Source organism: Crocuta crocuta, unplaced genomic scaffold, assembly GCF_008692635.1.
Source record: "Crocuta crocuta isolate KB4526 unplaced genomic scaffold, BGI_CrCroc_1.0 scaffold119, whole genome shotgun sequence".
NCBI classification, from domain to species: Eukaryota; Metazoa; Chordata; class Mammalia; order Carnivora; family Hyaenidae; genus Crocuta; species Crocuta crocuta.
The window spans coordinates 10,294,613-10,310,165 of record NW_027551562.1 but is presented as its reverse complement, the minus strand read 5'-3'; the positions used below and the strand labels follow the sequence as shown (position 1 = coordinate 10,310,165).

The 15,553-nt window shown below is 58.8% G+C and overlaps 1 protein-coding gene and 1 non-coding gene across 4 annotated transcripts; both read left to right on the top strand.

Moving 5' to 3' along the window:
• Positions 1–5,830: 5,830 nt before the first annotated feature.
• On the top strand, positions 5,831–9,647 carry LY6D (lymphocyte antigen 6 family member D). 3 transcript variants are annotated; one of them, XM_077749976.1, is made up of 5 exons: positions 5,831–6,038; positions 6,335–6,529; positions 7,947–8,051; positions 8,753–8,851; positions 9,099–9,647. In XM_077749976.1, the coding sequence occupies exons 3-5, from the start codon at positions 8,000–8,002 to the stop codon at positions 9,335–9,337; spliced, it is 390 nt and encodes a 129-aa protein (XP_077606102.1). In that variant the 5' UTR covers positions 5,831–6,038; positions 6,335–6,529; positions 7,947–7,999; the 3' UTR covers positions 9,338–9,647. The 3 variants fall into 3 exon arrangements, with proteins under 3 accessions (XP_077606102.1, XP_077606101.1, XP_077606103.1); XM_077749975.1 differs by having other exon boundaries at positions 7,363–8,051; XM_077749977.1 differs by lacking the exon at positions 6,335–6,529.
• A 4,925-nt stretch (positions 9,648–14,572) lies between these two features.
• On the top strand, positions 14,573–14,657 carry TRNAQ-UUG (transfer RNA glutamine (anticodon UUG)). The gene has a single exon. It is a non-coding gene; the product is annotated as a tRNA-Gln (tRNA).
• Positions 14,658–15,553: the final 896 nt, after the last annotated feature.

The following is a 15,553-nucleotide window of genomic DNA, read 5'->3' as shown; positions in this document are numbered from 1 at the left end:
ACGTGCCCCGACCCGCCACGCCTTCCGCTGCTCACTCACACCTCCGGGGCGAATTCACTCCTCACAAGCGCCTCCCACCCGGGCCTCCTGGGAGCCCCGGACCGCTTCAGAGCCTACAGGGCCGCCCCAAGTCAGGACAGGGGACAAGGGCTTCCAGAAGGCGGCCTCGCCCCCACCTCCGGTCCCCGCCAGTGACGGCGGGCCTGTTCCCGCTCCCCTGGCTGCCCACTGTGGGTGCCTGTGTTCCCACTGGGCACAGGGGGCTGTCCCACCCCGGAGGCGCACACGGCCAGGCCTCCTCCTAGCAGCTCATGGATGAGAATAAAGCTGTGCATCCTGCCCCTATTTTCCGATGTGTTGAATTTTTGGGGGGTCTCCCCTGCACCTCAGGATCAGGCAGGGGGCACTCTATAGAGGGTGGTAGCATTCTCCAGGCATGAAGTCAGAGAGCAGGAAGCAGTCTCCTCAGCGTCCAACAAGCATCCATCCCCCCGCTCGGCCTACGGGCTCCCGGGGGGTTCCCGGCATCCGCATCCGGGGTCAGCCCTGCGGTGTGCCCCACAACTCCCACCATCCTGCACCCCCAGTCAGGGCCCCGCAGGGCACCCAGGGCTCTTCTTGTGCGGCAAGGCCAGAGGCCCCAGCCTCCCTCTCCTCCCTCACCCCTGCCCAGGGCCTCTCCCCTGACCGCACACAGGTCCCTGCACCCACAGCTCTCTCGGGGCCACCCCACTCCTAGCCCCGGGGCCCTGCCCTGGCCCACCTGCCTCCTCTCCTCGCAGGTCCTGAGTCCTTTCCCTCCCCCCACGTGGCTGCCCCTCACATCCCTCGGGGGTCCCAGAGGCAAACGCACACCCCCCGGCAGAGCTCAGCTCCTACAGCTCAAGTGCCCGGACATGGGCGCTGTGATGGTTCGGGTTTAGGGTCCCCAGCTGGCCGGGGCAGGGGCCCGCCCCTCCTGCAGGCTCTCTGAGGCTCTGCCCACACCCTGGAGGACAAGGTGGGCTGAGGGGGCCCCGCCTTGAAACATGGATGTCAGGAGTCCCTTGGGGACCCCCTGAGGCGCCAGTCAGCTTCCCTTCATGGCCAGACCTGCCGGGCTCCAGGGGCGCAGGAGGGGGTAGGCATGAAGTCCGTGTGAAGTGGCCATCTCAGGGACAAAACAGGCTCCGGGTTGGGCCACCCCACCCGGCCTTGGAAGTTTGGGGTTTCTTCCTCAAGGAGAGTGGAAAGTCCCTCTCTTAACTCCTGTCGGACCAGCCTCCCCGCTAGAGCAAGTACAGTCCCAGCAGAACCCACACTGGGTGCCACGTGACCGCCTGCGGTCTCCTCCAAGACGTTGACATTCCGAAGTCGAGGTGCGGCCAAGAGACATTTCCATAGGAGGATGTCAGTTTCCCAGAGGAGGACCCTGACGCACAAACGGCTTTTCAGACTTAATTCTGGGCTGGCAGCGTGGTCTGCCCCAAAGCCTGAATTCTCTCTGCCTCCCCCCAGCGCCCACGGCTTCCCCACAGTCATCCAGTCAGTGGGCGCTCAGCGCCCAGCACGTACCAGGATCGCGTGGGCCCTGGGGCACCGCAGACCTGTAGCAGGACACACGTGGGCCCACAGCTCCTTACCAGGCCTGTGGGGGAGCGTGGGGTGCTGGAGAGGTCACTAGGCTCTCAGAGGGGGAGGTGACGACTGTGATCCCGTCCCTTGGAAGCCAGTGAGGACAAAAGGTGCAAAGGCCCAGAAGTAAGGAAGGGCGGGGGGCTGCACGGAGACCCAGGCCGTGGGGACGCTAAAGGTGGGCAGCAGGTGGGTCACAGAGCAGGATTTGTGAGAAGCTGGGCTTGATCCTCAGGGAGGAGCGTTTGGGGGCTGGGTGGGCATGGGGCCACAGCCGGGGACACAGTCTTTGACTTGTTCTTCCTGCAGGAAGGCGGGGAGGCAGCGGGAGCTCGGAGAACTTGGCTGACATGCCGAGTGGCGCCCAGCTGCAGCCAGTGGCCTTCCTCCTGGCTCTGCGTGCCTGGTGTCACAGTCGGGAGCTGGGCCTCTGCCCTGCGCTCGGCCCTGGGGGGTTCCTGGGTCTCCCTGTGTCGCGCCCCGGTGTCTTCTGGTCCCCAGGTAGCAGCCCTTGTCCATCCTTACGTAATAGTCCCAGGTAGAGATGACACACCTCAGGACCCACCTCCTGCCCAGGGGGCCTGGCCCCACACCCAGAGCAGGTTGCAACTGCATGCGATCCCCGGAACCGGGGCCAGGCGCCAAGGCTGAGCCCCCGAGGCCAGCAGGCTAAGCAGGGAGTGGCTGTGCTGAGCTGCTCCAGAGTCACAGCTCAGCATCTGCCTGAGGCCCTGGGACAGGGACCGAGTGTCCTCGGTGTCTAGGCCATGTGAGGACAGCGTACCACCCGCTCCCAGCCCACCTGCCGATGCAGATGCTGCCAGCTCCCATTATCTCGTACCCTGACAAGTGCCCGGGACCTCGTCTATAAAGTGCAGAGTTGGAAAGAGGCTGCCCACCTCTGAAGTCCGGGTCTCATCGGAAGATTGAAGCCCCCCCCCACCCACATACTGGGGAGGAGAGTGGTCCACCCGAGAACCTCATCCGCTCTTGCTAAAAATCTGTTTTTTAAATGTTTCTTTATTTGGGGGGAGGGAGGAGAAGAGAGGAGAGAGGGAGAGATAATCCCAAGCAGGCTCCACGCCCAGCGCAGAACCTGATGTGGGGCCAGATCCCACGAACTGTGAGATCATGACCTGAGCGAAAATCAAGAAGCAGACACCCAACCAACCGAGCCACCCAGGTGCCCCCCCAACCCCAAAATCTTTTTTTAACGTGGTTGTCCCAGCAGGGTTTTAGTGAGGGTGACGGGACCCAACAAGGGTTCATTTCCTGTTCCCAAGAGACAAGGGGCAGATGAGAGGGTGGGGGCTGTTAAGGAAAGGAATTTTCGCTGCTGTGTGTAAGAGGTACCAGTGCCAAAGACACACAGACGGACTGACAGGACACATGATACACACAGGGGACTTTTTTCTCTCGTAAGTGTTGGGATCAGTGATGTCTTCTGAAAGCCACCCTCAAATCAGTATATAATCTTAGGGAAAGACTGTGTGTCTGCATGTTGGGTGTTGCAAACCCCAGAGCTGCCTGCCAAACACTTGCGGACCTAGGGCTGTCAGAGGCCCCCCTGGGTTTCACTCCACAGTCTTTGAGAATTACTATTTTCTCTTGGCAGAGGCAGGTGTGTATGTGAATGAGAAAGAGAAGAGGGGACAGGAGGCAGAGACATCACTGTAACTATCTCCTCCAGGATACATAAGTTGTACGAGTGGATGAGTGGATGGATGCATGGGTGGGTGGATGGATGGATGGATGGATGGATGAATNGATGGATGATGGAAGAAGAGTGGATGGTGTGTAGATGGATGGATCATGGGTGGATGATGGACAAATAGATGGATGATAAATGGATGGATGGGTGGATGGATGAGTGGATAATGGATGGATGGATGGATGGATGAGTGGATGGTGGGTAGATGAATGGATAAATGGATGGATAATAAATTGATGGATGGATGATGAGTGTGGACAGTGGGTAGATGGATTGATCATGGGTGGACGATGGATAAATAGATGGATGATAAATGGTTGGACGAATGGATGGATGGATGGGTGGATGGATGGATGGATGGAAGATGGATGAATGGATGGATACAGGGCTGGCTGGTTAGATGGTGGATGGATTAATGGACGGATAAGTAACAGATGAGTGGATTATGTAGGTGGTAGGTGTTCCCCACCGTGGAACTTACACCCCACGCTATCATGGAGCTCAAGGGTTTAGAGCCACAAGCTCAGGCTATGGCAGGAGGAGCAGTGAGTAGTGGCACAGCAGAAGGGAGAACCTAGGGGTGCAACATGAGAACATTTGTCCTTTTCTCAAACCCTAGAGGGAGCTTATCCTAACACGGAGAGAATGAACCCCCCCCAGGGCACCTGGGTCTCGGGTGCTTCGGGCTCTGTGATTCTGGGCCTCCGTGTTCTGCAAGCCCATGCTGCTGAGAGCCTGAGGTCAGGGGGCTCCGAGGTCGCCAGGGTTGCTGTGGTTCTGCAGCTCGGTGCTCCCGCTCGTCTGCAGGCCTTCTTCCTCTCCCTCAGGGAAGGGCACAGTCCTCACGCCCCACTCGGAGAGCGTCCCCCCATCACCCGGTCGCCTGAATCCCAGTGCCTCTCAGGGACACAGCCAGAGATGCTGATGGGCAGGGCCCACGTCAGACTTCTGTTGGAGGGCCCGGCGCTGGTCCTGGGAGCCGGTGCGGGGCCTCCTGCAGGGGCGCAGCCTGCCAGGCCTGAGAACTGGTGTGTCTCTACTGGCCCTCGGGAGCCCAGGGCTCCAGTCCAGCCATTCCTGGGGGACAGGCTGCACCCCAAGGCAGGGAAGGGCTGCCCGTGTGGCTGCTCCCTGGATTTGCACTCTGGCAGAGCAGGAAAGGGAGGCCCCACACCGGTGGCCATGGTCCCAGGGGACGGCGCAGGGCAGGTGGGGCAGGCCGGGCCCTGGGAAGCCGGTGAGAGGGACCCGTGTCTAGGCCTGTGGCCCTGTGTGTAAAGGTGAGTCTCCGGCACATGAGGGAGGAGTCGGGAGGCCGGGGCGTGGGGTAAGAGCCCCAGGCCGGGAGGGACAGAGGGGAGGGCAGGCCCAGGCCAGTTCCCGCCGGCCACCTGCTGGCTGGGTGGTCCTGGGCCGGGCTCTCGCTGCGTCACCTGAGGGAGGCCCTGAGTGTGTGAACGGGGGACGAAGGCCGCAGGGAGACACTGTATCCCTCCACTGCCTGACTCATGGGGTAGTCACCTCAGCCCCGCTGGGGAGGGAGGGATGGGAGAGGGCGATGGCGTGCCAGGGGCCACCGGGGGCCCAGAGCCAGGCCCTGCCCCTTGTCTTTGCTCTGTCCTCAGGAGCCCCATCTCTTGGCCTCCTTGGTCGCCCACTCACATGGGGTACCCTTGCCTGTGCCCCATCTCCCCGGCTCATCCAGGGGTCCCGAGGGCTGGCCCTGTCTCTCCTGTCCGTCCCCGTTGTGCCCGGAGCATGGGGTGTGTGGTGGGCGCTGCTAACGGGGAGTGGCGGAGATGTGCAGTGTCCCCCTGCGTGTGGCCGCGCACACCCCCTGTAATGCAACCTGTGACTGAAGGAGCCTTGTCCCCAAGCCTGGGGCCTGGGGACGAACCCAGTGGGGAACCCGGCTGGCCCACACTGATGCTCCCCTTCCGCCCAAGGCAGGGCCCGACGGCCTCCGCTGGCTTCACTTTCAGAAGGACTGGGGTGGCCCCTGTGACACGCTGAGCCAGGTGCTTCCTTCTCTGGGCCACTCACACCCTTTGTGTGACCCCAGAGACCTCTCCAGCCTGGAAGGCTAGGCCTTGATTCCTGTCCCTCCCCCCACCCAAGGCTGAGACGCAGGGGCGGTGGAAGGCAAGCTGGGGGCAGGGCGGGGGCAGGGAGGGCACACTGCAGGCGGAGGTCTGGGGCAGCTGGCCTGGCCTGGCCCGCCGAGCTCAGAAAGCAGGCAGGGCTGAGGGTGGGGGAGGTAGCACCCTCGGCTGTGCCCCTCCATGACCTCTTCTAGCCGATGTTTCTGCGGCACCTGCAGGCCCAGGGACCCGCTGGCTCCAGGGCCTGGGTGAGGGGGCTGGGGTTCCGGAGAGCGGCCGTTTTCTCCAGAGGATGAGGAAGGACAGGAGGCGAGGCCACAGGCACGGAAATGTCGGGTGTCACGTCACTGCCGGGTGACCTGCCCATGGGGCCCTCTCGGGACCTCATTTCCTCACCAGTAAAAGGACGCTGGAAGGGGCCCAACTTAAGGGGCCATGGTGGCTCCTCTCTCTCTTGAAATCTGCCTCCAAGATCAGGGCAATCAGGCCCCCACCTGCAGGAAGCCCTCCCCAACTGCACTTCCAAAGACTCCTAGGTCTCAGGGAGCTCCTGCCGTGGGAAAGGCCCACTTTGCCCGTGGGGCCAGGACCCAGCTGCCACGTCTGCTTCCGTAAGTGTCTGTCCCTGCCTCCAGGGCACATGGCCACAGTGAAGCCCGAGGTGGCCCGTGCAGCCCCAGGGGAGGGGACCCTGCTGCCCTGGGGACCTCACGTCTGAACTTCCACTCCGGGACTGCCCGGCAGCCCTGGACCCCGTAGCTCTACCGGGCCCTACAGGAAACCCATCCCCCAAACTTGTTTTTCCAGTAGCTTCCATGCCCCTTGGCTTCAGTGAGTCACCCCTCCCCATCTGCCACCCCCTGCCAGTCACCACCCTGTCACCGAGCCCTATGTCCTGCTTCCCAAGGCCCCGGGGGCACCTCCCCTGAGAGCATCCGCCTGCCCGCAAGTGGCCGTGGACCGAATTCGGGAAGGCCCGAGCCTGGGGTGACTTGCTCTGTCTGGATGTGGGCCTGGAGCCCCCACATCACCTGCCTTGTCAAGAGAGACCCCGGCTGTGCTACACAAGGCCCAGCCTGTGGGACAGGCTCAGGATGCTGATGTGAGGCTGCCTCAGGGCCCCCGCTCACACCCCTCCCCCCCGGGCTCCCAGAACGAAGGCCCCAGCAGCCCCCATCCTTGGCCGGTTCCCACCAGGTCCAGGGACCTCTTTAGGGAGCACAGCACACAGTGTCAGGCACACCTCCTTGGACCCCCGGCACCCAGATGGAGCCCCAACTTTACCCCACGTGTCAGGGGAGAGGGGAGGCCCAGGGCTGTGCCGGGAAGAAGGGCCAAGGCGTCGCAGACCTCCCCAGCCTGAGCCCGCAGAGCTGGAGGCTGGCCCTGACCCCTGCCCTCCCAGGAGCCCGGGCCACGCTCCCCGCAGCGGGCCCTCCAGTACTTGCAGGGATGGGGCTGCGGCAGGGGAGGGGCCGATCTGCGTCCGTGCTCGGGGCCTGCGCACCGCACAGTGGGCACGGCCTGCCAGGGCAGGGACCGGGTGAGGCCTCGGGAGGGCCTGCCCGCACCACCCGGCAGGGGCGGCTGGCACAGCAGAGCAGCAGNNNGGGGGCGGGGGGGGGGGGGGGGGGGGAGGCGAGCCCCTGTGCTTGGGGCCAAGGCCCCGTCCCCGCGAGCACTGTGAGGTGAAGTTAGGGGCACCCACGGCTCCTGGCCTGGAAGAGCTCCCTGCCCTCGGGGACCAGGGCAAGAGGCGCAGAGCCTCAGTCCCAGAGCAGGACGAAGGCTGGGGCTCCTCCGGGAGGGCGGGGCGCAGGGCACGGGGGGCAGCGTCCCTGATGGGAGGGCGGGAGGAAGGGCTAGTGGAGACTTGAGGGGCCCTCAGTTTCTCCCAGTTGGTGAGCCAGCCCCTGCCCTCCCCCGACGCGCCAGGCCGCGCGCCTGGCCCAGGGCTCACCTCCGCAGGCACGTCCAGCCCCCTGTGCGCTTCGCCTGCTGCCTACCCCGCTCCGGGACGGCCGCTTCCTCTCCTCACCCCCGAGATCCTCACATCTCAGCACGATGCCTTGCTTCCGAGAGTCCTTTCCCCCGGGCTCCATGGGTAGACCTGGTGATCCTGAGCCCCGAGCACAGGAAGGCAGGGCCAGCGCCGGGGGCGCAGCCCTGGGCAGCCACAGGGCACCTGCGCAGGCTTGTGACCCTGTTGACCTCATCCGAGGGTGGGGGACACAAGGGAGGAAGTGGCAGCTCTGAGACAAAGCGATCTAGGGACAGACAGAGAGGGAGGAAGATGAGGCCGGGAGCTGCAGAGCCAGCTGGGGCCTCTGTCCCTAGCCTGGAGGTGGGGGGTGGGTCCCCCTGCCCCGGGGGGCAGGCAGCCGGGGCAGAGGTCCCTCCAGGTGGCAGGGGCAGGCCCTCGCTGGGCGGGTGGGTGTGGACCAGCCAGGGTGGGGCGGGCGGATGCCACAGCCTGGCTGCCTCCCCATCTCGATCCCTCCCACTGGCGCCTGCCCCAGCTATAAGGCCTCCGGAGAGGAGGGGCCCCCACTGCTCCCAGAGACACCCCGAGATGAAGAGGGTCCTGCTGCTCCTCGTCGCGCTGGCTGTAGCCGCTGGGCCAGGTGGGTGAGGCAGGAAGGGCCGAGGGTGGGGGGCAGCTTGGGTCTGCGGGACGCCCCCTGGAAGCCTGGGGTTACTGACCTCTGGGCTCAGAGAGTCCTGGACAGGATGCTGGACTCAGGATTTCAAACGAAACGAACCCACATCTTAACTTAGTGGCATCAGACCTCAAATATCGCAGAATCTTCGCATCAGCCCATGGGGTCGGAAACGCAGAGGGGGAGAGGCTGGGAGGGGTCTTGAGATGCCTCCCCCGGGGAAAGACCAACGCCCGGGTCATCCAGCCCCTGTCCCCGGGGAAGCCCCTCCTCCCACCGGCTCAGCGAGGTCCGGCTGAAGCCCTGCGCCGTGACTCCGGTCCTCACGGCCATTGCTGCCCATGGGGGGCAGCCCCTGGAGGGGCCAGCAGTCGTCCTGTGAGCTGCTCTTAGCAAGTGTCAGAGCTCTGGGATGCCCCCGGGGAAGGGTCCCCAGTGTACCCCGTACCACTGGCTCTCCAGCTCACCAGCACAGGCCCCTCCTCTGGCACGAGGGGTGCCGGGGTCCAGGCAGCCAAGGACTGTCGTCTCCTGACTCCGGAGGCTGTGTTCAGGACAGGAGCCCTGGCAGGGCCTGGGCGCAGGAGGGGCCTGGCGCGGGGGGTGGGGTGGGGGGGGCAGAGGGCTCTGTCCAGACACTGAGCCCTGTGCCTCCCGCCCCCCAGCCCTTGCTCTCCGCTGCCACGTGTGCTCCAGCTCCGCCAACTGTGAGAAGCCTCAGAGCTGCGCGGCCGGCATGCAGTACTGCAGGACCACGACCAGGGGTGAGGGACCCGCGAGCGCAGAGCCAGGGAAGGGGGCCCTGCAGGGCCCCCCAGAGCTCTGGTCGGGTGCCCCAGGGGTCGGGGGCGGGCATCGGTGGGAGGTTGGCGGGAGCATGTCGGTGATAGTCGGTGGGTCGCGGGGGCGATAGGGGCCAGGAGCCGGGACTTGGGGTGCCGTGGAGGCTAGATGCATGGGGGTGGGGGTCAGAGGCGGCCGCCCAGCCCGACTGAGCCCCTCTGTCCGCAGTGGAGCCGCTGCGGGGGAACCTGGTGGAGAAGGACTGCGTGGAGTGGTGCACGCCCACGCACAGCCTCCCGGGCCAGGTCAGCAGCGGCGCCACGGCCACCCTGTGCTGTCAGGGCGACCTGTGCAACAGGAGCCTGCAGAACGGCGCCCGCGGCCCGCTCGCCGGTCCCGGCCTTGGCCTGGCGCTGGCCCTCGGCCTCCTCGCCCTCCTCGCCCTCCTCGGAGCCCCCAGCCTGTGACGCGCCCATCCCCTGCCCCGGGCACTTCCAGGCCCCTCCCTTCCTCTCCCCGACTGGGGGATCCCGCAGCCCGTCCCTCGCTGTGACCGGGAGGTTCTGGCACCCTGGGCTGGGGGCCGCCGCGGAGTGTCCTGCAAGCAGGGAGAGCTGATGGCCTGGACCCCCCGCCCCCACACGGGAGGCCGTACCTCTCCGAGCGGCAGGAAGGCAGAAGCCAGAGGCGTTCTGATCCCTTCTGATTTTACAGTCGTTCTGTTGGGTTTCCATTTATTTTTCTACTTGGACCTCTGCATGGGAATAAATGATTGAAAACGGGTGTGCTTGTGTGTTCCTATTTCAGGAGTGCAGGGGGCAGGGAGAGGGCCATCCAGCCTCACAGGCCCCCAGGGCCTGGGGCCTGTCACCTGGGGCCAGTCTTGGCCTCATGCAGGATGCGTGAAACACTGTCACTCCTCACTCTCAGCGGAGACGCCGCCGGGCACCCCTCAGCGGGCACCCCTCACCGGGCACCCCTCTGCAGCCCCAGAAGAGGACGCTCCTGGGAAAGGCCTGAGTGGGAGCACAGGGCAGAGGGCCTGCGACCCAAATGGTCAGGACACACACACACACACACACACACACACACACACACACACACACCCCACCTCCACTCTGAGGACGTTGGCAAAGGGGGCTGCTGAGCTCACCTGGATGCTGTCACCCCAAGGTAGGTAAATTTACCTTGGCCCTGTTGCCTGGCTCTGGGCCCTGCTGCCTGGGTTCTAGTTTAGATCCCCGGACTGTAGGCCCTGCTGCCTGGGTTCTAGGCCCTGCTGCCCGGGTTCTAGGTCCCCTGTTTGGGTTCTAGGCCCTGCTGCCCCAGGTTCTAGGCCACCTGCCCGGGTTCTAAACACCACTGCCTGGGTTCTAGACTCCACTTCCCATGTTCTAGGCCCCTTGCCTGGGTTCTAGGCCCTGCTGCTCAGGCTCTAGGCCCCACTGTCCGTGTTCTAAGCCCCCTGCCTGGGTTCTAGGCCCTGCTTCCTGGGCTCTAGGTCCCCTGCCCAGGTTCTAGGCCATCTGCCTGGGTTCTACGCCCCCTCCTTGGGTTCTAGGCCCTGCTGCCCAGACTCTAGGCCACCTTCCAGGGTTCTAGGCCCCCTGCCCAGGTTCTAGGCCCCCTTCTCGGGTTCTAGGCTGCCTGCCAGGGTTCCAGGTTTGCTGCCTGGATCTGGGCAATTGGAATCATTGTGTCCCTATGAGTTCCCAGCACCCCACAGATGCCCAAGCAAGCAGCCTGCCCCCTCCTAGGAGGACCAGAGGCTTCGGGGGCTGCACCCCCTCCCGGGCAGCCACCACACTCTGAGGCTTCACTGTGGGCTGACAGAGCCCTGACCCAAGTGCCGGCAAGGAGCCCTGGCTGGCGGGGGTCCGGACAGGGTGCTTGGCTGAGGGACGGCAGAGATGTGGGGCCCAGCCCGGAGCAGAAGCAGGGCCCCGCGTGGCCTGGGGACCACAGCAGCAACTTCCCAGGCCTGCTGGGGGACAGTGCCCGCGTGGCCGGCGTCTGTGTCTCCACCACCGAAATTAGGAGCCGCCATCCGAGGCACCCACGCCCCCAGGTTTGCCCACGTGCGGCCCACGCATGGAGCCCCCCCAACCCCACGGCTTTGTCACCATCTAACATCCTCGGTCTCTGCTCAGCTTGGCCAGGGCATATCTGAAGTTCGATAAAGTGGACACACCTACAGTGGACACCGTGATGAGATTCACACGCTCTGTGCCCAAAATCATCACCGCGACCAAGACAGCGAGCACACCCATCACCCGCAAAGCTGCCTGCTCCCCTTTGTATGCCCCTCCCCCTCCCTCGCACACCCCACCCCAAGCAACCACAGCGGGCTCTGCCCATGCTCTGTTCCTGTGTGTAACAGAGCGATTCGCCGCTGCTCCAGCCTGGAAATGCCACGCATACGTCAGCCCACCCTTTCTAGAACTGGACCAAATGGGATCTCACAGCACATGGTCTTTCGTTGCGGGTTTCTTTCCTCAGCAGGATCCAGAGTCACACCCCTGCCGCGGGGGCCCCAGTCATGCGCTCCCCCTACTGCTGACAGGACTGCGCTGAACGGCCACATCCACCCGTGGCCCTTCCACCCACGCACCTGCTGATGCGCACCTGGGAGGCTCCCACGCCTGAGCCTCAAGAGGAATGTCGCTGTGGGCAATCGTGTCAGGTCTTTGCGTGGACAGACGCTCACACCTCACTTGGATACACCTCAGGAGTGGAATCCTCGGGGCAGGTGATGGAGGGGTGCTTCTGTTAAAGGGGACCCCAAACTGCCCTCCAAAGAGGGCAATCGGCCACATTCCCACCGGCAGTGGAAGAAGGCTCCGGCTGCTCCACACGCGCGCCAGCCCAATCTGGCTCGTCTTTTCATTTTATAACATTGTTTTGTAAAGAGCAAACGTTTTAGTTTTTGATGAAGCCAGTTTACCAATTTCTTCTCGCAGTCTGTGTTTTTTAAGAAATGCCTGCCCATAGCCAAAGTCCCTAAGATTTCCTCTGGTGTAGCTCTCAGACCGTGACCCACCGCGCTCTCATCTTCACCGCAGTGTGACGCCCGGGCTGAAGTTCAAGCCTGCTCGTGTCTGGCCTCCGTGGTCAAAACTGTTATCCTCTCTCCATTGATACCATTTAGTACCTTTGTGTAAAGTCAACTGACCATACACATAGGGTCTGTTCTGAGTGCAACCCTGTCCATCAGTCCGTATGTCTGTCTTGACAACCTCACCACATGGTTGTGAGTATATTAAGCCCTAAAGTCGGGTCGCGTGACTTTTGACTTCGTTTCAAAATGGTCTTAGCGATTTTAGATCCTTTGCATTTCCATATACATTTCAGAGTTAGTCTCCTAAGTCTTCATGAACTATGCCCTTGGGTTATGGGCTGGGACAGCACCTAATCCACAAATCAGTTCAAGGAGAATTTACATCTTATTATTTTTTAATGTTTATTTTTGAGAGAGACACAAATTGCGCACAAATTGGGGAGGGGCAGAAAGAGAGGGGAGGACGGGGGATCCAAAGCAGGCTCTGTGCTAACAGCAGAGTCCGATGGGGGGCTCGAATTCACAAGCCTTGAGATCATGACCTGAATCGAAGTTGGACACCCGACTGACTGAGTCCCCCAGGCACCCCCACATCTTAGCATTAAGTCTGCCCATCCATGAGAACGGCATACCTCTCCATCCGCTGATGCCCTTAGAAATGCATTTCAGCGATGTTTTGTAGCCTTCAGAGCAGACAGCTCTTACACATCTTCTGTCAACATCATCCCTAAGGTTAGATTGTGCATCTCTGAGACCTTTCCTCCTTCTCCAGGAAGGCCGGGATTGCTATGTACTTCCTTCTTAGGGCCGCCTGTGCTCCATCCCAGGGGATTTCCTTTTCATTGGCTTCCGTGGACTTTGAAATTTCCTCTTTAATTTCTTGGTTCACCCATTCATTCTTTAGTAGGAGGTTCTTTAATCTCCAGGTATTCATTGTCTTTCCAAATTTTTTCTTGTGGTTGATTTCGAGTTTCATAGCTTTGTGGTCTGAAAATATGCAAGGTATGATCTTGATCTTTTTGTACTTGTTGAGGCTGATTTGTGTCCCAGTATGTGACCTGTTCTGGAGAGTGTTCCGTGTGCACTTGAGAAGAATGTGTGACCCCTGCTTTAGGATGAAATGTTCTAAATATATCTGCTAAGTCCATCTGGCCCAGTGTGTCATTCAACGCCATTGTTTTTTTGCTGATTTTCCGTTAGATGATCTGTCCATTGCTATAAGCGGGGTGTTGGAGTCCCCTACTATTATGGTATTATTATCAATGAATTTCTTTATGTTTGTGACTAATTGATCTATATATTGGGTGCTTTCATGTTTAGAGCATAAATGTTTACAACTGTTAGATCTTCTTGGTGGATAAACCCCTTAATTATAATATAATGCCCTTCTTCATCTCTTGTTACAGCCTTTTTAAAAAATTGTTTTTGTTTGTTTTTCTTTTTTTACAGTTTATTTATTTTTGAGACAGAGAGAGACAGAGGATGAGTGGGGGAGGGGCAGAAAGTGAGGGAGACACAGAATCTGAAACAGGCTCCAGGCTCTGAGTTGTCAGCACAGAATCCAACACGGGGCTCGAACCCATGAACTGCGAGGTCATGACCTGAGCAGAAGCCAGATGCTTAACTGACTGAGCCACCCAGGCGCCCCTCTTGTTACAGTCTTTATTTTAAGATCTAAATTGTCTGGTATAAGTATGGCTACTCCAGCTTTATTTTGGTGACCACTAGCATGATAAATGATTCTCCATCCCCTTATTTTCGATCTGAAGGTGACTTTAAGCCTAAAATGGTGTCTTATAAACAACGTATAGATGGATCTTGTTTTATTATCCATTCTGATACCCTATGTCTTATGATTGGAGCCTTTAGTCCATTGACATTTAGAGTGAGTACTGAAAGATATGAATTTAGTGTCAATGTGTTGCTTGTAGAGTCGGAGTTTCTGGAGATGATCTCTGGTTCTTTCTAGTCTTTGTTGCTTTTGGTCTTTTTTGTTTTGTTTCGTCTTTTCTCCACTCAACAAGTTCTTCTTAAAATTTCTTGCAGGGCTGGTTTAGTGGTCACAAACTCCTTTAGGTTTTGTTTGTCTGGGAAATACTTTATCTTTCCTTCTATTCTGAATGACAACCCTTGTTGGATAAAGACTTCTTGGCTGCATATTTTTCCAGTTCATCACATTGAATATATCCTGCCAGTCCTTTCTGGCCTGCCACGTTTCTGTGGATAAGTCTGTTGTGAACCTGATCTGTCTCCCCTTATAAGCTAAGGACTTTCCCCCTTTCTGCTTTAATAATTCTTTCCTTGTCTGTATATTTTGTGACTTTGAATATGATATGCCTTGGTGATGGTCAGTTTTTGTTGAATCTAACGGGAGTTCTCTGTGCTTCTTGGATTTTGACATCTGTGTCTTTCCTCAGGTTAGGAAAGTTTTCTGCTATAATTTGCTCACATAAATCTTCTGACCCTTTTTTTTCCTCTTCATACTATGGGACTCCTGTGATTTGGGTGTTATTCCTTTTTTTTCTTTTTTTAAGAGAGAGAGCGAGAGAGCACACGAGCTAGGAGAGGGGCAGAAGGAGAAAGAGACAGAATATTTTTGGAAAAAATTTTAATGTTCATTTATTTTTAAGACACAGAGAGGGGAGCCTGGGTGGCTCAGTTGGTTGAGCGTCTGACTTTGGCTCAGGTCATGATCTCACGGTTCGTGGGTTTGAGTCCCACGTCAGGCTCTGTGCTGACAGCTCAGAGCCTGGAGCCTGTTTCAGATTCTGTGCCTCCCTCTCTCTCTGACCCTCCCCTGCTCACGCTGTCTCTCTCTCTCTCTCAGAAATAAATAAAACATTAAAAGAAATTAAAAAAAAAGAGAGACACAGAGAAAGAGAGAGATACAGACAGACAGACAAAGCATGAGTGGGGGAGGGGCAGAGAGAGAGGGAGACTCAGAATTTGAAGCAGGCTCCAGACTCTGAACTGCCAGCACAGAGCCCCATGTGGGGCTTGAACTCACAAACCAGGAGATCATGACCTGAGCCAAAGTCGGAAGTTTCACTCACCCAGGTGCCCCTGGATGTTATTCCTTTTTAGTGAGTCACTGAATTCTCAATTCTTGTATTGTGCACTTTTGCTTTAGTTTCTCTCTTATTTTCTGCTTCATTATTCTCCATAAGTTTGTCTTCTATATCGCTCATTTGCTGCTCTGCTTCATCCATCCTTGCCACCATGGTATCCATTGAAGATTTCATCTCGGTTATAGCATTTTAATTTCATCTTGACTAGATTTTACTACTCTTATCTCCACAGAAAGGGAGTCTATCCTTTTTTCAACCCCAGCTAGTATTCTTATTATCATGATTCTAAATTCTAGTTCAGCCATCTTGCTATATCTGTGCTTATTAAGAGCCTGGTTGTCATTTCTTTCTGTTCTTTCATTTGGGGTGAATTTTTTCTTTTTGTCATTTCAGAGGAAGCAAAAGAATTAGTAAAATAAAAAATGAAAATGAAAAACAACACAAAAAATCAAATAAAGGCAGCTAGATCTTGGTGTGTTTGGGTCTGGTTGTTGAAAGAAGCTTGATAGAATAGAGAAAAAGGGGAAAGAAAAGATCAAAAAGAAAGAAAAAATGTA